The sequence below is a fragment of the Bos taurus genome, chromosome 1 (genome assembly GCF_002263795.3).
Source record: "Bos taurus isolate L1 Dominette 01449 registration number 42190680 breed Hereford chromosome 1, ARS-UCD2.0, whole genome shotgun sequence".
Classification (NCBI taxonomy): domain Eukaryota; kingdom Metazoa; phylum Chordata; class Mammalia; order Artiodactyla; family Bovidae; genus Bos; species Bos taurus.
The window spans coordinates 73,819,732-73,844,555 of record NC_037328.1 but is presented as its reverse complement, the minus strand read 5'-3'; the positions used below and the strand labels follow the sequence as shown (position 1 = coordinate 73,844,555).

Below are 24,824 nucleotides of genomic sequence, written 5' to 3'. Positions count from 1 at the left end.
TGGTCATAAACATCTCACAGAAGTAGGGAATATTATTCTGAGGGTTATAAGTACATTTATAATTTATAGAAAATATTTGAAGTCCAAATCATAAAGTGTTGTTACCATTTTAAAAATAATCATTAAATAGTAATGTTCTTCCTTCCCACATGTCACTGTAATTCTTATGTGTGTGGCTTTACTTACTTTGTACCCCCCCACTTCTCTATTCCCTTTTCTGTGCCTAATTTTCCCTCGTCCTCAAAGTCCAGCTTCATGAAGCCTTGTGTAACCATTTTAGTCCCAATAATTATACTCTTAACATTTAAGGTGTTAGACAGATGAAACACTATTTACTTTGGGTTCCATTCTTAGTATTTAAGGGGCTGTTTCTGTCGCAAAATCTCTGTTCTCAAAGCATGTAGGATATTGCTGAACTCTTAAAAAAAAAATCTGTCAATTGATTTAACTCGGTAAAAGGCTAATTTAAAGTAAGTAAATTTGGCTAATGCTAACAAAAGTGGGCCCAGATTTTTATGTAATGTGTGTTTTTGCTCTGATTACCTGTGAATTTCTCTTGGCCTTCAATATTTGAACAACTATTGAGGAGAGTAAGAATGTGAAGGAGCACATGTACTTGGATTTCTGAATTGTAACAAAGCAGTATTGCTTAAGTGGGATTTACATTTCTGGAAATCCTCATGCAACAAATGATGTAAACTGGCAAAATGAAATTCTCAGAACCAGCACCATCAAGAAGCAACAGATTCAGGAAGCTTAAGTTTTCTGAGCAGCTAACGGCTAGCAACTGTACATGATTAGATACTTATTTTATTCCTTAATAATAAGCATATTGCATTTTTATGTTTTTTTTACATTAAATATATACTGTGTACATAACACTGTCTTTAGGTGTAATAATTTAGAACAAAGGGGATTTGGTAGAAATTGTAATTTTGATAAAAACTATTGGTAATAGACTGATTTGTCCATCTTCTAAAATTATCATTTGTAGAAATTGTCCAAATAGTGAAATAGGACATGGTATTTCTGATTGGGGCAAGTTAAATAATTCAAGTTGAAAGACTTATTTTCTTCTGATATCCAATATTAAACATATTGTGATTGGCTCTGAATATCTTGAGAAGAATTATATATTACTAGGAGGGAGAAAGGAGAAGGCAATGGCGCCTCACTCCAGTACTCTTGCCTGGAAAATTCCATGGGCGGAGGAGCCTGGTGGGTTGCAGTCCCTGGGGTTGCCAAGAGTCGGACACAACTGAGCGACTTCACTTTCATTTTTCACTTTCATGCTCTGGAGAAGGAAATGGCAACCCACTCCAGTGTTCTTGCCTGGAGAATCCCAGGGACGGGGGAGCCTGGTGGGCTGCCGGACCCGCACAGAGTTGGGCACGACTGAAGCGACTTAGCAGCAGCAGGAGGGAGAAAAATAGGAAAATAGATCTTTATAGCTAATAGCAGAATTATTCAAACTTTGAAAAGTAGATTAGTGCCTAGAAATATTTTTTAAGTGGAATGGAAAAGTTTTTACTTTGACAGAGTTGTTTTCTGGACCCCAAACTAATAAAACAGAATTTGGCAAGCTTTTTCTTAGAGGTCCAGGTTGGAAATATTTTAGGTTTGCAAGCCCTATGGGCTCAGCAAGCCCACTGTAGTTTGCCAGCTCCTTCTCTAAAGAGTAATTTACATGTGTCCTCTGAAGTGTTGTAGTTTTACCATTTTCCTTATTTATGTGTGGATTGAACCTGAAGGGTCAAAGACACTGAAACCAGTGAGACTGTAGAGCTCACAGGATGCTATCTGGTGCAGGCGTTGGGTTCACACTGCCTGTGTTCAGACCCTGCCCTTCCGGTTTTCTGAGGTGTATGACCTTGGATAAGTTCCTTAGTTTCTCCAAGTTTTTGGTTTCCTCTTCAGTAATAGGGGGCATGCTACCTGATAATGGTTAGTGTGGGCATTTCGTAAAGCCCTTCAGCACAAGATCTGGCACATAATAAAACTCAATAAATATTTATATGATGATATTATTATCTTATACTTTGAATTGTTGCATAAGTTAACAGCATATTAATGTTATTTGATTAATTTCTTCTTCTTTTCTTATTTCCTGTTGAATGTGTTCTGGGAATTGTGATAAGTGGGAAAAATGGATTGTAGGGTTGATGTTTAGCTTATTTACAGAGTAAGCAATTTTTAGGAAACCCAATTTGGATTTTATGCTATAAACTTTGTGTATTTTTGCAACAAACATGTGCCAAGCCCTAACCTATGTGCTGGCCATAACACACCTGAAGTGTCAAGACCTTATTCTATGTGCTAGGTATAAAAACAAACAAGGTATAGACCCTGCTCTGCTATTAATATTTAGAATACTGTTAAAGATAAGTATTTTTTTTTTTTTGGCCATGCCTTGTGGCTTACAGGATCTTAGCTCTCTGACCATCAAGGATCAAACCTAGGCCTTAGCAGTGACAGCTCCAAGTCCTAACTACTGGACAGCCAGGGAATTACCAAAATGCAGTATTTTAAATGTATTCACATAAAAATGAGTCACAATTTCAAGGTTTTAAAAAATAACCATCAACATTTAGAGGTCTTTTAGCACTTTCAGTTTGTGTCTTGGTTTTTGGAGTTGATTTTCTTGGTCTGACACTATACTTTTTTAAAAACCCGAAAACATTGTACATACAATATGGGACCATGAGAGCAGCAGTGTCAAACTGATAGTAACCAAGAGATGTTTTGAGAGTGTATCACATGTGGTTGTTTACAATAACTATTTTTATAGACCACAATTACTGCATTTTTAATATATATCATTTAAAAATTATGTGCTGTTTCTTGAGATTAAAATGTCTGACCTTGGGAAAATATTTATTAAATGTTTTGTTCATATAAGGATGTATCTTACACAGGAGGCACACACATTTTTCTTCCTCCTTATTCAACATGGCCTTGGCTTTAAAAGCTAGCCTAGCAGTGCTTAGATAAGTGAGATATGATGCCTAAAATAAAAGTAACCATTTATAGTTGTATAGTATAGTGTAAGTAGTTTTTTTCTGTGTCTAATTCTTGTTTTCTTCCTACTTTTTCCAGGAGGTAACAGTTAATTTCAACTACCTTCACATAACAGTGCTTCAGTAACAGACTTGGAAGGAAAGTGAGGTGTCACTAGGAGGAGGATGTTTTTCTTATAATTAAATAGCTGTTAGAGTATTTACCGTACAGTTTGTATATACATGTAAGCAATGGATTAGAGAGGGGTGTTTAAGTTATCAATAAATAAGAAACCTGTGCGTGAGAGACCAGCACAGTTTAGAAGTGTGGAATACTTTCATACTGCTTTGGCATTTTATAAACTATAATAATGGGGATTATGTTCATTAAAGCACAGGCACATTAATGTGTAAGCCAACATGGGATGCCTTCTTTAAAAGACAACTATTTTGAGAAATCTAAACACTTAGATGAGTAGAAGCTATTATGATAAATGACTGAATAAAAATGAGCTGGGTAATTTCTTTCTGCCTGATGAAAGGCAGGGATACATGAAATGAAAGAAAAGGACATAAAAAGTTATGCAAATGATGAGGCTAGTGAGTTGACGTTGCATTTCTTTTAGATTTATCAATGACCATAAAAATGTTTATTTAAAGAATATATCAAAAAAAAAATATATCTAAAAGAGAACTGCAGTTTTTTATAAGTATATTTTGTACTATTGAATTTGGAAACAAATGTCGAAATTTCAGTTATGTTACTTGCCACTTTGACGTTCTCTTACTTGTCATGCAGAAATATCAACTAGTTTCATCCTTTGATTTATAGTAAGTCAACCAGTTTCATTATATTGGTACATCTTAATGTATTAAACCTAAGAATCAAGGTAAAAATTCCCCTAATTGTTTAATATTTCCCTTAAAGTGCTGTACTATAATACAGCTTTTCTTTTTGTATTTATTTCTTTTCTGCTAAACTTTTTTATTTATATAAATGTTTGGATTATATAAACTAACTTATTAAGCTTCCGGGTGAGTCTGCTAATTAAAATGTAAATGTAACATTAATTAGTATTTCATTTTAAGAAGCTTTATGATTATATTAAAGAAAAAATATTTTTGGCAGTTGTTTATAAAGCTCTGAGGCTGTTTGAAACTCCTAACTTAGATTATTTTAATGAGTGTTAATTTTCCTAACTTTTAATTTTTATGACTTGGTAAAAATTGAGCCCATTGTTCTCCCAGGTAAACTATTCTTACGAAGATTAAAGGGTGACTTCATTGCAACTTTACCTTTTAAGGGTTTCTAATTGAGAAAATACAAGGTTCATAGCATTGTCAATTCCCAATTGTTACTTCTCCTACATTTCTTGAGGTTGATTATCTAATAGACCAGCAATTAAAAACACTGTATAGAAAATGACATGTATTTTAGTTTCATTCCACAAGTGAATGCACTGCATTAGATGAACATTTCATTATTATAAATGGAATGAGATTTTAGCATAGAAATAGTGATTACTTTGTACATAGGTCCAAACTGAGTTTTTTTTCTTTTTTGTTTTTGCAGCAACTGTATTATCTCCATATTTTAATTATGTTCTTTAATGGAACTTGTGCTTTAGTAATTAATGTACCCTTGGTTATATTCTCAGAGGCTGTTTTTACTTAATGTTAGAACAGCTCATAAAAAGTGAAAATTCAGTCACACTTCTTAATTTGTTGTTGTATAAAACTAAAACAATACCTCAAACATTTTTTAATTAAAAAAACTCTTAAATTTTAATCAAATAAGATTATGTGTTTAGGCATGTAAAATTTTGAATTAATGTAAAACCTTGATTAACTTGATGCTCAAAACTAAGTTTTCAGGGATATTTATTGATTTATTTACTTTTTGGCCATGCCACATGGCTTGCAGAAATCTTAGTTCCTGGACCAGGGATTGAACCCACGCCCCCTGCAATAGAAGCAGGCAGAGTCTTAACCACTAGACCACCAGGGAAGTTCCTTAAGGGATCTTTACTTGAAGACATTAGATATCAAGGAAAAATACTTACTTAAAAATAATGATTTAATACGTAATTAAGCTATTATATATTCTCCGTTTAGTCTTAAGAAACTTTAACAGTTGAGAATTAGATTCAGGACCGCATATCAACGCTTGAAAAATCAGTTTGGGTTTTTTTTGCCCCCTATGTATCAAGTCGGGAACATAACACTGGTTCATATTGGCAGTTCAAAAATACAGGTCACAGTATCTGTTTTCTCAGTGTTCCTGGTACTCATTTAGTTAACTGTAGTGCCACCTTCCTTGAGCATTCCAGTTAGTCTAGGTTTTACTGTATGTTGGTATTATATCTGGCTCATTTTATTCACCAAACAGTCACTTACTGCATTTTCCTTTTCACTTTTTAGACTATGGTGTTTTATATTTGAGACATAATTTTACTGAGGGGAAAAGTGGAAATGTGGTACAGAGCCCAGTTATATAGTGGCTCTAAAGGTACATAACTGAGTTTCCATTTTTGTTACAAGCTATCCATTCCTCTCTAACTTACATCTGTTCCTTTTTTGTACCCTTTGGTTTAACATTGTTCTCCTCCCCAATTTTCCTCTTCTCCTGGCTGTAAACTCATGGCAGGGTCTGCTTGGTGAGCTCATTCTCTTACAACAGCAAATTCAAGAGCATGAAGAGGAAGCACGCAGAGCTGCTGGCCAGTATAGCACGAGCTATGCCCAACAGAAGCGCAAGGTGATGGATGGTTTAAGGGGGCTACTGATTTGTTTACACTAATCAGCCATTTCTGCCAATATCACGTCACCTTAATCCATTCATGGACTAGAATTATGAGAAATTAGTTTTGACAAGATAAAAATATGAAAGATAATACAGATATGCAACTTTCTGGAGTATGCAAACAAACCCAAAATATTAAACATAGTAATTTATTTTCTGAAAACTAGATTATCTGTGAGGGTTCATGGACTTGTACTTAGATAATTGTGAATTGTGGTTTACTTGGCCCAGTTATTGAGTTACCCTAAATCTGTGGCCAACTTGTCTATTCTCTTAAGTTTTCACTTCTAAAATGAAAAGGGTTCCTGTGAATGACCATGTTAAATTAAAGAATGAAATGGTTTTGTTTTAGTTAAAATGATTCAGCAGAGAATTCTTTTTCCTACAAAAGAAAACTATTTTGACTTAACTTTCGGACAGTTATTCTTAAATACTTTGATTAACTTGTAATAAGACTTTTGACATTTATTAACAAAGTCAGCACAGATTTTCACCTTGTCCACTGAAAAATTGAACATTGGAAATTTGATATAATTCTAGTCACTAAAGGACAGATTCTAATAAAACTCAGTGTAACACTGTACAAATATTTGCTTATCACCAAGAAATCCTTAAAAGTAATGCTTTTGGCTTTAGATGATCCTATAATGTAGATCCACAGTTTAATGTCCTAAAGAGACTAGAGTCAAATGAAGTGTTTAAAATGATTTTTAAAATTTTATTGTAAAATCTTGACATCAGCTAGTTACATATATTAGAAAAGTTTTACAGTTAGGTACAAATCTTAAGAAAAATGATCCAGTCATATAATTAGTTTCCTGTACATTCTGATATTGAAATCAACCAATACTACAGATAATTAGTGAAATGATCCTGCTGGCTAACCCTGTCGCATTTGGTGGTGGTTAGTACAGTACTAATTATAGTTTATTTTTTCAGTGTCGCTTCCTGGCTTTTCTCAATTCCATGGCTGTGAAATCAACTGCTATATGTCATTTAGCTTTCAGTAAATGAATAATATAGGTGGAAATAGAAAACAAATTATTTTCCTACTTGTGTTAAATCACAGGAGGACTTAGTGTAAATGGTGCTTTAGCATTCTCTGTTCCTCATGCTGTTCAGAGTACCACTTAAATATACTAACAAGTTGGATGCTCAGGCTAAGCTTCTGTCCTTAACTTCATTACAAAAAAGAGGGAAAGAAACTGTTATGTTTTGGTGTGTTAGTTAGAAATATGAATATAGCTCTTGTTTTCAAGACCAGTAGATCTTGTTTTTTTCTTAATGGTAAAATAATTTACAGTGAGCCCCATAGATCTGCTATTTTAAGATTCTAAGATACAGTTTAAGATTATAAATATCCTATTGAATCTGACAATTTAAATGAAAGCAATAGTGAATACTGTTATTTTCTACACTGCCAAGGGTTAGTGTTCATTTGGGGCCTTTTTTCAGACCTAGAGTTATCCTTCCTCTTCCTAATAGTCATCGGATTATCCATATATAACCCTTTTATTCCTCACTCTCCATGTTTGTGAAAGAGCTACTGATAGGGCTGTACCTCTGTCTGTTTTGTTTATTAAGATGTACTTAGAAGGGCACAAAACGGGGCTTGTTCCTGCCCACTTACCTTGTGTGAAAGTTAATGAGACGAAAAACAATTTGTGCACCTCTATAATAGTATCATTCTTTCACTGTCCTTAAAGATGATTTCCTTACTGTATCTTCCCTCCTTTCCCCTTATAGTTACACTGGTGACTTCAGCCTTACATTGTCATAATGACCAAAGTGCTAATTTGATGAGACTTCTATCTTTCCAGGCATTTGAGGTTTACTTGAGGTACAAAACCGCAGCTACTTTTTGTCATTTTTTGATGCTTCTTTCCTACTACATATTGTAAATATTAGTAGGCCTTTTTTTTTTTAATGCTTTTTTTTTTTTGTAATACTGTGCAGCATGTGAGATCTTAGCTCCCTGACCAGGGATCAAACCCACACCCTCTCCAAGGATCATAACTGCTGGACCTCCAGGGAAGTCCCTATTTATATCTTATTGGTAGCAGCTAGTAGATTTTCCCTGTATCATCCAAGCAGAGCAGCTCATGCAGAGATAGTAGATTAAAACTGCCATTGGTAGATTTGCCTCCTGTGAATGTATGTACGCATACATAGAAACTTTTGCGAGTCTTATACTCCATATTTCAGAATGGCTACAATTGCTTAGTGGGAAGAAATGCTTAAAATTTAAAAATCAGGCTTGGTTTTGTTAGGAGCTAGTAAAGGTTTTTCTTTTTCAGCTTTAGCTTGTTTCTGCAGAGGGTTCCGCTCTTTCTCCATCAGTTTTACAGCCCTGGAATTGTAGGAAAGCTCTGGTTTCAAGACTATTGATACCCATTTCTGTCAGGGTGAGTTTTGAACTAATTTCATAATAAAAACTAAATATATTAAACAATAGGACAAGGACTTACTGTAAGTAGCTGAATTTTACTAGTAAAGTGCATCAAAGTAAAATACATCCCAGGTTGCTAGTTAAGACTTCAAATAAGTGATAGACTAACAATAGCATGTATTATTCTCTCAAAATATGTCAAAGTATCTTATCACTAATCTTTAAGATTTATTTTGTGAACCTAAAGGTTTTAATCTTGTTTCCTGTAAAATCTTAGATCTAATTCTTGACTCATCATCAACTTGTCTTTTATATAATATAGTATTAACCTTTTAATTTAACGTTAAGCAGATAGGAAGTGTATTGTTGAAACTATGCATGAGTTATTCCTAACAGTCACACCAGAAGGGCACATGATAAATTTAAATACTCCTAAAAAGTTGTTACTAAATACTAATATTAGCATAAAAATTGTGTTTGTAATATTTTAATAACCTTATATCATTTTAATTCTTTATATATCTTTTTTATTTTACCAAATTGTCAAGGTTAGTCCTTTATAGTCCTTGGCTTGTATAAACATTCTGTTTTGTGTAATTATATTGCTTTCTTAATTATTGCCCCAGTTGTAGAGATATGTTGGATTTTCTACTGTAACTTAGATTATATTGCATGATATCATTAAGTATTCACATCCTATACTAATGCTGTTTATATATTTCATACCATTTTAACTTCAGTTGGATGAATATTTAATGGAACAGTAAATCAGAGTAACTTTCCAGATGAATTGGGATTATAATCTGCATAACAATTTTTGTGATCACATTATTACAGTGTGATGTCATGCCATATGATCAAAATATGGAATTAATTTCTTCATTGGCCTTCAGGAGTTTGTTCTTTGGGTTGTGGGCTCCTCAACATGCTTGTTTTGTCACATTTTAGGAGATGATTAATAATTCTTGTCCATTTTACACAAACACATAGTCACATGAAAAATGCTTCTATCCACAAGTTGCTGCTTGCTGTACTGGAGTGAGAAGCAGTAATACAAAGTTTGTTTTATGTTGCATTTTTCTCATTTGCAAAATAAAATTTGAAATTTTTAGACATAGGCTTTTTAGGAAAAAGCAATTGTGGATTATGTACCTATCATTTCTAGCAAGTATTGTCATTTTTATTTAAAAGAAGTTTGAGGGGAATTTTGAGAAAGCATTTGGAAACAGGAATTAAAATCTCAAAATAACATTTTATTGCATGGATAAGAGTTATTAATGTCCACTTCAATAAGCAAATCATTTAGAATATTTTCATGTGTATTTGCTACCATGAGGTCTTGGCTGCTTAAGCAGCCAGTGAAATCAGGATGAATAAAGATTTACCTGAGTTTTAACTTGATTTTTGTCTCCTATGGAATAAAATCATGTTTAAAAATTTTGAGTACAGAAATTAGATAATTATTTTAAGATTGAGAATGGCAACTTTGGTATCTCACTAAGGAGTCAAAGCAGTTATATAGATTTGTCATAAATGACATCATTTTAATTGCAATTGATTATTGTGTTTTATATTTAGAATTGTGATTACTTTAAAGCTTGTCGTAGAATAAAGTTCTTTATTTTAAATATCTTATCTTAGAACTATTAGCATTACTAATAATTAGAAGTAGTTTCCCTAATACCTGTGGATTTTATCCTACTTTTGTTTTATTTTCAAATCAATTGTTTGCTTTACTCAACTTCACTGCCTCTGATGCATTCGCTTTATTATGGGTTAGAAGATCTTGCAGTGGAACTAAATTTAAAAAGCAAGCATCTGGCTCCACTTAAAGCTCTGAAAATGCAATTGTTCTTTGCATATATTAAACACTTTCCTACTTACGGAATGAAAATGGATAAGTGTTTGCTTAAAAGATAAACTATGACCAATAAATTTTTTCAGTAGCTGTACATTATAACGCGTCTGACTTCTGAAAACATTATTGTAAGGATTTCAGTGCCTTATTTCTCAAGCATCCAAGTCCCTGTGCTTGAGTACAAAACAACCTGTCAAGGACCTAGTAAATGTATGTGTCAATCTATTTTTCTAACAAGCCAGTCATAAGAAATGACTAGAACGGCAATAAGAAGATGATTTCTTTTTAAGGTTTTCATTTATATAAACTTTTCCTGAGCTGTTTTTGTTGATGAATAAGATTACTTTTTAAAATAAGCATTTGATTTAAAATTTCCTTTTATTAAATATCCATGTAAAGTGTATAGTTTTTACTCTTAAAAATGGTTTATTTAAAAAGTTAACTTACTGTATATTCTATACAAACATAATTCTACTCAAAAAAATTTTATTTTAAATATTTAGGTGTCAGACAAAGAGAAAATTGACCAACTTCAAGAAGAGCTTCTGCATACTCAGGTAATACTAATATAATTCATAGTCAGGTAAAAAGAACCAAAGAGTTTGTCTTATACTCTAAATTTGGTGATGTGGGAATTTATCTTTTTAACTGAGCAAAGTTTGTAGTGATTTAATGATAGAACCTTATTATTATCAATAGATGCCCCCACAAATGCAAAAGCTAATTGAGAAATAAGGAATAATGAAGGAACTTGATAAGTTTAATTAACTCATTTATGTGTAAAACCTATTGTTGAGTGAATCATATGCTTTTAATTTTAGAGGAAGACTATGGCAGAAAAGACTGGGGAAAGTGACTTGTTCTTGTATAAACCTGTGCTTGTATTTTTACATTAATTGGCTAATTAGAGGAACAGTTAAAAGAAATTGGAGTGAAATCTATCACAGTTCTCTAAAGTCCAAACCCAATCAGATAATAATCTTTCCAAAGGTATTAATATTTCTGACACTAAAGAGTTATTCTCTTATAGTTGATGATACAATTATTATTTTAAAGACTTGTTCTGTGCAATGTAATCGAGTAGAGAACATTCTCCTGAAAAATTGCCACGTTATCCACTCTATCATTAATTATTCTCTATAGATACAATGATATGTGGTAATTCCGTTTAAATTAAAAAGACTCATCAGGTCTCTTTTTAGAGAAAAGTACGACAAAGCAATTTAAATGAAATTAGGAACCAGTGTATGTTGAGTCTCAGGTTTTCTTAATATCTATGTATTGATTCATATACTCAACTATATGTTAGAATCAAGTGTGCTCTGAGCAACCCTAATATTGTCATGGCTTCACAGCTGGGTGATTATAGTCTGCAGCCAGAGATTAAGAATCACTGGCCTCAGAATGTGATCTCTGGAGAATTAGCATCAGTAATACTCTTTGGGAACTTGTTGGAAATGCAGATTATTGGTCCTATCCCAAATGCACTGAAACAGAAACTCTGGATGTGGAACTTAGCAGTCTTTGTTCTTAAAAACCCTCAAGTGATGTTGATGAGTTCTTAAGTTTGAGAATTATTGGCCTAGAATTTTGCATGATGGCCCATAGCACATCTCTGTAGGAAGCCTGCAGATTGACATATACTAAAGAGTGTTTCCAGTCCCAGAAAATGTAGCCCCCATATTTGATTCGGTATTTACCAAGTGAACCAGTAGAAATCCTACCACCGTTATATATACCTATTGATACCAATCTTTCTATTTGTTGGAAGGTGCTAGGCATTGATGAAAGTACTTTATGGAGAATTCATGATATAATAATGACATTACCTATATTAATAGTGTCCAGTTGAAATAAAATGCAAGCTATATGTACTTTAAAATTTTTGCATTAAAATAAGGGTAAAAAGAAATAGGTAAAATTTTAATGTTAATAATATATTTAACAAAGTAGATCTAAAATAGTTATAGATCTAGTTAGTATAAAAATATTAATGTGGTATTTGTGTATTTGTACTGAATTATAGAAATCTGATGTGTATTTTATTCTTAACACACACCTTAGTGCAGACTTGCCACATTTCAAGTGCTAATTATCCATATGTGGCCAGTGGCTACCATCTGTATTAGACAGCATAGGTCTAATTCTTAGATAACTACCAGAAGTTTGTTGTGTGTACTGTTACTGAATATAAATGAACAAGTTCTGTAAAAATATATTTATAATATAAACCAGCCTATAGTTCTACCTGTCTCATACTATATAATTTCTTAAATTTATCTTAAGTTGGACATTCTCTGAGGATAAAGCCATGATCTCTTGTTATTTACTTTGTGCTTGGAAGATTGTAACAGCCTAACATATTTTCCAAGAAAAATTTTCCATTTCTTTCTTTCCATTAACAAAAGACATGTTACTGTAAAGTTGGACAAAAACATCCAGTTGGTGGGATGGGGAGGGAGGTTGTGGAGGGAGGGGATATGTGTATACCAGTCACTGATTCATGTTGATGTATGGCAGAAACCAACACAATATTGTAAAGTAATTGTCCTCCAATTGAAAATAAAATTTAAAAAAATCCAGTTGGTTGTAAGAAAGAGTAATTCTTAATAATTTTCTGAACTTGGTTAATGTTTATAGAAGAAATAATCGAGTATAAACAGACCAGTTAGAAAAGGATCACATTTATTGGCGTAGCCAAGCATCTAATTTGACAAAAAAGCTTGTATAAACATATTAGTCTTTTAAATTGTTCTTATTGCAGTATTTTAAAAATTATAATGTGTAATCTCTGGTCATAGAAGCTTACCAAAACTTAAAAGAGTTTGGGCCCTCAACTCAGACCTATATTCAAAACTATGTGACCTTGGATAGGCTCCTAAGCATCTCTAACCTCTGATTCCTAACCTGTATAACCTTGGCCTCACATGAAGCCTTAAAGGAGTTAAATACAGGTGAAACACTGAGTAAAGGGCCTGTCGTGTAACGCATGGTCAGGTACCGTTAGCTATTTTTATTTTATACCATTTTAATAAAATAATATAGGGGCATAAACAAAATTTGAATTTTTGTCAAATGTGCCTTAACTGAAGATTTAAAATTTTGATGCAGGAAATAGTGCTTCATAGAGTATACTTAAGAGCTTGCCTTTTCAACTCCTTTTATTTTTAGTATTTTTATTAATTTCTTCAACATAAACAGCAAATAATTTTCCAATAAGATGCCAATTATAACAGAAAACTATGAAGTTCATTGTTTGAGATAATATTCATCATTATTTTGTTCAACATTTTCATAGTTAACTTTTAAATAAAATAATTCATTTTAAGTGCTTCAGGATCAAGGAAGATTTTAATTTGTACTTAATGTTATTTTTTAACCGATTGGTTTCTTATGAAGTTACTTGTATTACTGTGTTGCAGTTAAAGTACCAGAGAATCTTGGAACGGCTAGAAAAGGAGAACAAAGAATTGAGAAAATTAGTATTACAGAAAGATGACAAAGGCATCCATCATAGAAAGCTTAAGGTATTTTAAGTGTGTCTTAACTTGTTAGCTCTCAAAACTGCCACTTCACATTGTGTCTTCATCAATACCAGTTTTTAAGGAACTGCAAAGGGTTCTATCATCCTTTTCTTTCTAATCTTATGCCCTTGGGGGAAAGGGAGGTCTCGTCTTTTGTTAAAGACTTTGTAGATTATAGTCTCCGAACATTTGTTTTTTTATTAGATCCATAAATTCTTCATACTTGTGAATCAGTGAATCAGTTTATTTTTTTATGAAATATTAAACTTCCCTAGTGGCTCAGGTGGTAAAGAATCTGCCTGCAATGCAGGAGACCTGGGTTCAATCCCTGGGTGGGGAAGATCCCCTGGAGAAGGGAATGACAACCCACTCCAATATTCTTGTCTGGAGAACTCCATGGAGAGAGGAGCCTGGCAGGCTACAGCCCGTGGGGTTGCAGAGAGCTGGACACGACTGAGTGACTAACACTTTACTTCTAGGCTTACTTCATTTCTGCAGCTGTAAAATCAGTAAGTTAATAGAAAATTACGTGTGTCCTCTTTATTGCCTTACTTGTAGTGCCACTGCATGAAGAGCCCATTTTCTTCAGTTTTACAATAGTTAACATTTTCTTCTGGAAGGTTCCTTAGGCATTTTAAAGAATTTTTGAATAAACATGCTGGTATTGTTATCAGCACATTGATAATTACCATTATCAGTAAATTAAATATTATTATTCCCCACTAAACAACCTGTATGTGCTACATTAAATTGAAGTAATTCTTTTTTTTTAACTTAAATGTCATATAAGTAAACAGAAGGTGTATGTAGCAAAACTTCAATAAATCATGACACATGCATTTTGTGGCCAAGGTCCAAGGATATACAGTTCTGGTTTAACCAACATGTATTAGTAGTTCTGACTCCAAATTACAACTGCATAATACTAGCATGACTTTATTTATAAGCCAATATGTGGCAGTTGGAAAAGTCACATCCAAGTGTTAATAAATACTGAGAATTTACCTGAGCAGTTGTATTTTCTCTCATTAAGTGAAATAGTAATGAAGATTTGAAAAGTTTGTTGTTTATCTTTAGGTCCAAGGGATAATAGTTGCTTTCCTTTTAATTACTTGTAGGTGTTTAGAGGTGAAAGGAACTTCAGGCCCTCATTTTGTTCCTACTTTGGTATTAAAACTTACCTTTAATTATTAAATGCTTGGTAGTAGCCTTTTTCCCAGGCCTGTTTATATGTTCAGTCATTCCTCAAATACTTGAAGTTTGTTATTTTCCAGAAAACTTGTTTGACCCTGGTTTTACTGAGAGAACAATACAGGATGTCTGCTCCTGGTGCTCTCATGTTTTAGTCTGCCCAGTTATCAGTATACACTACTCGTCCTTACTGATTTAACAATAATTTTGGTGATTCTTTCTCTACTTTACCTTTTCTTCAGTCTCTCTCTCCCTCTCTGAGAGGGAAACACCAAACATTCCTTTCAGTTGGTACCTGGCTTATTGAGTGTTAATGGTCTTTCTTTGTTGGGCACTTAATATTAGCTCTTTAGTATTTTTTTTTTTAATATTTATTTATTTGTCTGCCCCTGGTCCTTAGTTTTATCATGTGGATCCTTAGTTGTTCTTAAGTTGCAGCGTGAAGGATATTTAGTTGTGGTGTGCGGATTCTTAGTTACAGGCGTGTGGGACCTAGTTCCCGGCTCTGGGATCCATCCAGGGCACCTAGCATTGGACGCTGGGAGTCTTAGCCACCGGACCACCAGGGAAGCCCCTAGCTCTTCAATGTTAAACAGTAACCTCCCTCTTTTAGTGTTTAATTGGAAGATTAGGAAATCCTGAATTAACATACTGTGTTAAATCAGTGTCTCTTGAAATAAATTGGATAAGAAGCTATGGAATTTTATTCTATACTGTTTTACATTTACTCAGAATATAATTATGGGAACTCTTTGAATTTATCAGCTTTTTTATCCTGACACATCTGTGGGTTTTTTAAAATGTTTTCTGTATTTTATAATATTGATTTTTTGAATTTTATAGAAATCTTTGATTGATATGTATTCTGAAGTTCTTGATGTTCTGTCTGATTATGATGCCAGTTATAATACACAAGATCATCTGCCGAGGGTAAGTGAAAAATTAGTATACAGTGAAATTGCCCATTAGCAGAAAAGCACATTAGTTTTTTTAAAAAGTTACGTGTGTGTGTATACATAGACAAAGACAAAATTTTCTCTATAATATTCATGTGTTCTAGGTGATGTCTCAAGCATTGAATGTTGTTGGACTGTTTTGGTCCTTTAGTTTACTTGTATTTATGCATAATGAAGGAGGGCTTTCAGATATTTGGCATTATATATACATGATGTCTATGATATTAAAATTCCTGCTTGGTAGATAAAATTAGGTACATAGGAGAAATATAACCTCACAGAATTGAAAATGTCTTTATAAAGAGTAAACTAGCTATGGAAGAGATTTATGCAATAGTAATGTTAATCTGGTTTTAAAACTAGTAGTTTAGCATTAGTAATAAAAATTTGGCTATAAATAATGGATCCAATTGATGTTTTATTGTTTATTTTCAGTACACATCCACGTATAAACTATCATTTTTTTTTTTTCTGGATATTTTAAAATCATTTAACTGGACAGTTTTTAAAGACTAATTCCCAGCAGCATTCCAAATGTATTGAATTTAAGTTTGTATCAAAAAATTTGAATATGTGGTATTTATTTTGTGGTAAGGTTGTTGTGGTTGGAGATCAAAGTGCTGGAAAAACAAGTGTATTGGAAATGATTGCTCAGGCACGAATATTTCCTAGAGGGTCTGGGGAGATGATGACACGTTCTCCAGTTAAGGTAAGAAAATAGGCCCTCTGGGTCAATAGACTTATTGTGGTGATCGTTGTCTAATGTATTTAAATGTTGAATCACTGTTTTGTACACCAAAACTAACATAATATTGTTGGTTAACCATATTTCAGTTAAAAGAAAAAGGTAGGCCAAACGAAGTTCTTCAGGGAAGTAATCACTTTAACGAAGTTTGTCCATTGTGTTGAAATGAAGAATTTTGACGAAAGAATTGATATGTAGCATTTGGAATTATTCCTAGTGTAGAAATTAGTAGAAGTCATCCCTCAGACAAGAACAAAGATCAGGAGTTTGGGGCTTGCCTTTGGGATGTTAACAAAGCAGCAGCTGGATGTGCAAGTTTGGAGGGCGATCTGGATTAGAGATGGAAATGGAGGAGTCATAATCAAACATCTAAAGGTGGTAGTTAACTCCCTAATGGATAAGATCACCTAGGGAGTGAGTGGAGATGGAGAACACCTACAACCTCTGAAACATTTAACTCTCAATAAATGTTAAAGAAATGAATTGTTACCTAAATTTACTGTTGATGTGCAATGCAAAATTTCCTTTTAGTTTTTCAAGTTTTGAGATTGATGGTTTTGTGCTTGGTACTCTGTACAACATTGACTGGGAAATGGAACCATGTAAGTACTGTGGGAATTAATAGAAATTGTAAATACAGTCTTCTCAATTTTCTGTTAATTTCAGGTGACTCTCAGTGAAGGCCCTCATCACGTGGCCTTATTTAAAGATAGTTCTCGGGAGTTTGATCTTACTAAAGAGGAAGATGTAAGTAGGTTTCGTATGAGGTTTATATGTGTAATTTTTTATAATCTGTGTAAACTTATAAAAGACAACTAAATGGAATATTTAACTGACAGTTTTCTTAGGATTTTGTTGTTTTTCCATTGATAGCTTGCCGCATTAAGACATGAAATAGAACTCCGAATGCGGAAAAATGTGAAAGAAGGCTGTACTGTTAGCCCTGAGGTAAGTCCTGCAATTCATTTCAACCATGTTTTATGGAAATCCAGTATTTTATGATTTGAAATCATGATATTAGCATTGATATTTAGATTGAAGCAGTTCGAAGATAGTCTTTTTTTTTTTTTTTTTAATATTCCAAAGAATGTTTCATTTTGTGGGAAAGTTTTATGAAATAATTATTCCCATGATCAGAAAAAGCATAACTTTTTTTCTGAACCACATATCTAAATGAATGAGATAAAGAATTTTCAGGATATGTGTCAACAAAAAAATTGCTAACAAGCTGTCTTTCAGTTAGTTTTTTGGCTTTTGGATTTTTTTTTTCCCTGAACAGACCATATCCTTAAATGTAAAAGGTCCTGGACTACAGAGGATGGTGCTTGTTGACCTACCAGGTGTGATTAATGTAAGTGTATACAAAACATGTATCTTATCTTATTCTGTTGTGGCAGACATTTATAATGACCTTTAAAACCTTTTTCTTCAAGACTGTGACATCAGGGATGGCTCCTGACACAAAGGAAACTATTTTCAGTATCAGCAAAGCTTACATGCAGAACCCTAATGCCATCATACTATGTATTCAAGGTAAATCTTATTGAAAGGTTTTAATTGCACTAGTATTCTTCCTTATTTAGCAATGAAGGTTTGTTTTACATATGTGTTACATAAACATGGGCTTCCCTGGTGGCTCAGATGGTAAAGTGTCTGCGTATAACACGGAAGACCTGGGTTTGATCCCTGGGTCAGGAAGATCCCTTGGAGAAGGAAATGGCAACCCACTCCAGTTCTCTTGCCTGGAAAATCCTATGGATGGAGGAGCCTGGTAGGCTACAGTCCATGGGGTCACAAAGAGTTGGACGCGACTGAGCAACTTCACTTTACATAAACATATAAAACAAATGTTTTATTTTCTCCTCCTGTTCATTTTATAAGTAGAATTGAGGTTGGTGATATTTTGATGAATTTCCCTGTGTAGGCATCATAGAAATTCTTATTGGCTAGAATTTCTTTTCACAACTAAGATAAAATATTAAGAAAGATGATTTTACTATAGTGTTAGACACAAGATGTAGCTTCTTGAAGTTTTTAAAACCCACTTTGTAGCCATTACAGTGTCATTTTTCAATTTATTTTCAGATGGATCTGTGGATGCTGAACGCAGCATTGTTACAGACTTGGTCAGTCAAATGGATCCTCATGGAAGAAGGACAATATTTGTTTTGACCAAAGTAGACCTGGCAGAGAAAAATGTGACTAGTCCAAGCAGGGTGAGGGCAAATTCTTTATGCAAGCTTTAGTTATGACAGAAACTGAATGGGGGGAAAAAGATTTCCTTGTGAAATAAAAGTAGTAATGGGATTTTTCTTGGTTTTCATTAAAAAAGCAAAGTATTGTAAAGTTATAGTAAATTATATAAGTGCAGAATTGAGGTTTAAGTGTAATTCTACAGTTATAACTAGTTTGATTCAAATTCTTAAAACTAATGTTGCTTACTCTAAATTTTGTAGGCTGACATAGTCATTAACCTCATTGCAGTATTTTTTAACATTAGTTAATATTCATAAATTAGTGTAAAACTAGTGATGGTTTAAATTCCTTCTGGACATTACTTATGTTATTCTTTGTTTTAAATTTTTTTATTTTTTATTCAGATAAACATTACCTTTCTTAACTGATTAAAGAGCGTGTGGCAGATGTTCATAATAAAGAAGGCATTGGATGGGGTGTCTAGGCTCAGCATTCTTATCCATGCTGTACCAACAGCTGGCTACATGTCCTTGGGCAAATCTTGTTAATTTGTTCTGCATCCAGGAAGAGCACAATCCAGTCTATTAGGCTAGTTTATCTCTAGGGTTATTTTCATTTCTGATATTCTTGTGACTTCTATATGAGCTTCCCTGGTGGCTCAGTGATAAAAGAATCCACCTGCCAATGCAGGAGACACGGGTTCAATTCCTAGGTTGCGAAGATCCCCTGAAGAAGGATCTTGCCTGAAAAATTCCATGGACAAGAGGAGCCTGGTATGCTACAGTCCATGAGGTCACAAAGAGTCAGACGACTTAGCCCCTGAGCATACACACAAACACACACACATGACATCTGTGCATGGTGTTCCGTGTCCATTTTCTCCTCCTCCCTTAACAAGGAAAGAACTTTGTTCCAAGGTACCATTGTGTGCAAGTTTTACTAGGGCATGCGCTCTTCTTAATTCTGAAGGCATAATGTAAAAGTGGGTGAAAGCGCACAAACTAAGCCAGATTGCCTTAGTTTCCCATCTGCTCTGCTGTTGCTATGTAACACTGGGTAAGTTATTTCACTTTTTCAGTGCTTTAGGCTTTGTCACCTGTTGGAAATGAAAATATTAATGGTACTAAAATTCTGCAGCACAGGAGACCTGAGTTCCATCCCTGGGTTGGGATGATCCCCTGGAGAAGGGAATGGCAACCCACTCTAATATTCTTTCCTGGAGAATCCCATGAACAGAGGAGCCTGGCGGGCTGCAGTCTGTGGGGTCATAGAGAGTCTGATACACCTGAGCAGCTAAGCACAAGCACATCTCATAGGTTATGAAGATTTATTGAGTTAAATGTTTGCTGTAAAGTGGTTGAGCTTAGCATGAGAGTGTTACGTAAATTGTGGCTATCATCCATTGTTATTATTATAACTTCATCCCCCATAGAACAAGAGCTTGAAATATAAATAGCCATCCCTTGTGCTTCTGTTTAGAACTTCTCTTTTTCTCACAAATCTGAAAATTTGTGGGACTATGCCTCTGTGGTAAGAATTCCCAAGAGAGACCACCTCTAGGTTCACTGATTGTCTGGAAAGACTCATAGGACTCAGTACATAGTCATACTTATACCTAAGAAGAAGATGCAAGAGATGATGTCTGAAGGAAACCAGGCTCAATTTTCCAAGAGTCCTTTCCCAGTAGAGTCACACAAGAAATGCTTAAGCCTCCACCAACGAGGTACTAACTAGAGACTCAGCACCTAAGGTTTTTATTGAGGGCTGGTCACATAGGCACCCACAAATACCAAAATTCCAGACGCCCAAAGGAAAGCAGATGTTCATAAACCACATTGATTGCACAATAAGCCACTGTTACTTAGGGAAAGTTCTGTAACAATGTAGGGGATTGTTTACCGGTTAAGTTCACAGATGCCAGCCAAGGACAAGCAGGCCTTTCTGAGGACAGCGATCTCAGCCTGCTGTGTTAACTCTTTTCTGCAGTCTCCATGACCTTAGCTTTGCCCTGTTTTCAAGGAGAAGGCCTGCCATGGCAGTATTGGTCCTGATATGGAAAAGGGAAAATGAGGTAGAAGCAAACTTCTGTGCTTCCTTCCCATTTCCCATCTTTTCCTTCATTTTCTTCTCTTCTTTAGGGTAATGAACTTGTATTTCCTTTGAATACAGTTGAAGCTTGTATCAGTCTTTTCTTTTTACACTAAAGATTTAGCATTAGCTTAAGAATGTTACTTAGAAGAGGGATTCTTACCTCAATGTTTATCTGAATGAGTTTCTGAAAGTAGGAATTCTTTTATATTATGTGTGAATGATAGATCTGTGCAAATGTTTGTTTTTCTGGGGACAGAGTCTGCAGTTTTTATTACATTTAGAAAAAGAGATTTGACCCAAAAGAGTTAAGGACCAATGGATCCAATTTTTTTTTTCAGAATTAATTAAAAAAGACCATCCAACTTTGTTAGAATTTAGATATTGGGGAAATAATAATAGTAGCTACCATTTACTGATTGCGTCTGCATGCCTGGCACTGTGTTAAATATCATGTACTCTTTTCAACTACCATTATGAAAAGTTAAGGAGCTTACTTAAGGCCACATACCTAGTTAGTGACAGAGCAGAAATTCAAACTAAGGCCTGACTCTAAGCCACTGTACATCATTCCAAGTTCTAATGTTGATACTTATGTTTAATAATACATTTTTAATATAACAAAATTAAATGTGTTTTATTTTTTGCTCAAATAGCATTTGAAATACATTTCAGCACTTGTACAGACATACATTTACCTAAACATATACATATACAGCATTGTTAAATTTGCTTTCTAAATAGCATATTATGCTTTGAAATTATGTAAACTCACATGTCATGTTTATTTTTTCCTACTTTTAAAAATAGATTCAGCAGATAATTGAAGGAAAACTCTTCCCAATGAAAGCTCTAGGTTATTTTGCTGTTGTAACAGGAAAAGGTATGCAAAGATGGATCATTAGTTTTTTGTTTTTTTCAAATAATAAAAATGAACTTAGTGAGAACTTTACCACCATCTTTCCATAGGAAACAGCTCTGAAAGCATTGAAGCTATAAGAGACTATGAAGAAGAATTTTTTCAGAATTCAAAACTCCTAAAGTAAGTATCTTATTGAAATATTTAAAGAATTGATAGGGAGTAACTTCAGCTGTTTCCAATTTAAAAGTTTCTCTTATAGCTGTCAGTTTAATGTTGACTTTTCAGAGATGAATTCTCAAACAGTCATCTGTATCTAGTAAGCAAGTCCTCAGACTACTGGGACACAGTTGGGAGCAGTTTATCACATAGTACAAAACATTGTGTCGTAATCAACTGCCCCTTGGCATATGGGCACCAGGGACAACACCAGTGCCTCTTAAGTTGTTTCCCTTACAAGGTGATTTTTAAAAAATCAACACTTATTTTTAAATACGTATCCATCGCTTCTCGGCCTTTTGGCTAAGATCAAGTGTAAATACGTATCCAGATTTCTCAGAGTATTGGGGAAACTTGGGAGTGAGAGGTGGCAGTGTCAAAGAGATATCCTTAAATAGATACTGACAGATGTTAACAGAAAATAAGATACTAACAGAAAAGCAAAAAGGAAATGCTAAAGAGCAACTGAATTTTAAAACACTGTAACATGTAGAGAGTCTTGAGCTAGAAGAGTGTGTTTTCCTCTATATTAGTATAGTAAGTCAAGGCAGACCTTTCACCCATAGTCTTGAGAATTATCTTTTGGGATGTGGGTAGAACTGTGCTAGGGCTTGCCTGGTGGCTCAGTGGTAAGGAATTCTGCATGCCAAGCAGGAGATGTGGGTTCAATCCCTGGGTCAGGAAGAATCCCTGGAGAGGGAAATGGCAAGCCACTCTAGTATTCTTGCCTGCAGAATTCAGTGGACAGAGGAGCCTGGTGGGCTCCAGTACATGAAGTCTCAAAGAGCTGGACACTACTTAGTGACTAAACAACAACAATAACTAAGCTATTCATTACAGTAGTCACTAACCCTGTGTGCTTGTTTGAATTCAGATTAACATTAAAGGAACACTGAAGTTTCTCAGTCACAGTAGCCACACATTTCAAGGCGTCAGTAACCCATGTGTCTAGTAGCTGCTGTATTGGACAGCACAGATATAGATTACTTTATCGTGGAAAGTTCATTGGACAGCCCTAGTATAAAGCAATTAAGTGGTTGTTCTCATTAGGTTATAACAAGCACATTCTCAAACTTGGTGATAGTATTGTCCTTTCTGCCACTTTAATGTACTTTAACTCTGGTTATTGTTTTGTAGGACAAGCATGCTAAAGGCACACCAGGTGACTACAAGAAATCTAAGCCTTGCTGTATCAGACTGCTTTTGGAAAATGGTACGAGAGTCAGTTGAACAACAGGCTGATAGTTTCAAAGGTACGTTGGGTTTTTAAAATAAGCTCTCAAATTTATGTATTTTATTACCTGACAGACTTAGGCATCCATCAGATTCTTGACTTCCTTTTTGTTCATTTACTATAATAGTATATGGGAAATGGAAAAATACCAATCTTCAGTTGTATGAGAGCAGGATTTTTCCTTTCAGAGGAACAATTGCTAGGAGCACATTACAGAGTTTAAACAGAAAGCTTGCAGTAATGTTTGAGAGAAAGAGCCTAGAAAACTATAGAGAACTCAGATTCCGCCTTGTTAGAGGAATGAGAGGAAATGTGTTGGGAGGCAGAGCAGCCAGTGTACTTTCAGGTATATTGTACTGGTTCCTGAACTCCAGGCCTTCCTTTTGCATGGTTTTGCTTGCTTCCATAGTTTCATTTGGCAAGAGTATACCCTCCCGTTTTCTCAGTAGGAAATCCTACCTATTTAGCCCATTAGTCCCTCAGCAATCTTGTATTATTCTCATTTTACCAAAGAGCAGACTGAGGCAGAGAATAACTTGCCTGAATAATAACGCACCCAGCATCACACAGTAACAGAAAATAGACCTGGGATTTGAATGGAGTTCAAAATCAGAGTTGAGTTGGTGACTTGACTTCAGAGTCCCATGCTCTTAGCAACTGTACTAAATTGTGTCAGCTGTGTGATCTGTGGATTGAAAATGGAAAAACTAAAGTCAAAAGGATTACTTTGGAAAACTGTTTCAATAATGCAGATTCTGAGATATTGAGATGGAGAAGGACATGGCAAACCACTCCAGTATTCTTGCCTAGAGAATCCCATGGACAGAGGAGCCTGGTGGACTGCTGTCCATTGGGTCGCACAGAGTCGGACATGACTGAAGCAACGTAGCATGCATATGTGTGTTGGAGAAGGAAATGGCAACCCACTCCAGTATTCTTGCCTGGAGAATCCCAGGGATGGAGGAGCCTGCTGGGCTGCCATCTGTGGGGTCGCACAGAGTCGGACACAACTGAAGCAACTTAGCAGCAGCAGACATTTTCGCCCAGAGTACTCAGGAACTATCAATGCACATTCAGAAATTCAGTTAATATACCGGATATGTGAGATAGCCTTTAACCACTGTGTCTGGAACGAAGGAGATTCCTCAAACCTGAGCATCTTTCCTTCTTCCTCAGCAACACGTTTTAACCTTGAAACTGAGTGGAAGAATAACTATCCTCGCCTGCGAGAACTTGACCGGGTAATGTTTGTGTGCCTTATGGATTTTGTGTATATCTAATTTAATATTGTGCTCTAACAGAATTTAAGTTAATGAGTAAAATCTGGTAAGCTAAATTGTTTTTAACCATGATTACTAATTTTAGAGTTACAGGAATACATTTGGAGGAACAGTTGTCACTTCTACAATAATTTAAATCATTTATTACATAATATTAAAAATCCATTAGGGATTCTAGCATATGCAAACAAGTATTTAAAAAATTTTTTTCTAAGAAGTTGAAGACTATTCTTTCAAGGTCATAAATTAACATGTTTATATAATATAAACTTTTAAAAATGATACATCAGCTTTTTAACCTTTTTAACTATTCTAAGTTAATAGGACTTAAGTATTGGTTTTCCTTTATTTTAAAATGCCATCAGTTGTAAAATAGCATTAGATACTGTCACTACTATATTAAAATTAATATGTGTTGACAGCTGTCACATAACATTACATGAAAAACTTACCTAAACAAATGTTACATGAAAAGCTACATTCAGA

General features: G+C 34.4%; 1 protein-coding gene across 4 annotated transcripts in view; it reads left to right on the top strand.

Moving 5' to 3' along the window:
• OPA1 (OPA1 mitochondrial dynamin like GTPase) overlaps positions 1 to 24,824 on the top strand; it is an 86,563-nt gene that overhangs the window by 11,826 nt on the left and 49,913 nt on the right. For 2 of the 4 annotated variants that reach the window (XM_005201499.5, NM_001192961.1), the window contains 14 exons: positions 5,644 to 5,754; positions 10,550 to 10,603; positions 13,469 to 13,573; positions 15,605 to 15,691; positions 16,313 to 16,426; positions 17,129 to 17,209; positions 17,336 to 17,410; positions 17,742 to 17,813; positions 17,896 to 17,995; positions 18,548 to 18,678; positions 21,557 to 21,629; positions 21,716 to 21,788; positions 22,962 to 23,077; positions 24,235 to 24,299. In XM_005201499.5, the coding sequence (XP_005201556.1) occupies positions 5,644 to 5,754; positions 10,550 to 10,603; positions 13,469 to 13,573; positions 15,605 to 15,691; positions 16,313 to 16,426; positions 17,129 to 17,209; positions 17,336 to 17,410; positions 17,742 to 17,813; positions 17,896 to 17,995; positions 18,548 to 18,678; positions 21,557 to 21,629; positions 21,716 to 21,788; positions 22,962 to 23,077; positions 24,235 to 24,299 (1,257 nt within the window). The remainder of the gene's footprint in view (positions 1 to 5,643; positions 5,755 to 10,549; positions 10,604 to 13,468; positions 13,574 to 15,604; positions 15,692 to 16,312; positions 16,427 to 17,128; positions 17,210 to 17,335; positions 17,411 to 17,741; positions 17,814 to 17,895; positions 17,996 to 18,547; positions 18,679 to 21,556; positions 21,630 to 21,715; positions 21,789 to 22,961; positions 23,078 to 24,234; positions 24,300 to 24,824) is intronic. The other 2 variants (XM_005201501.5, XM_005201500.5) reach the window with 1 other exon arrangement.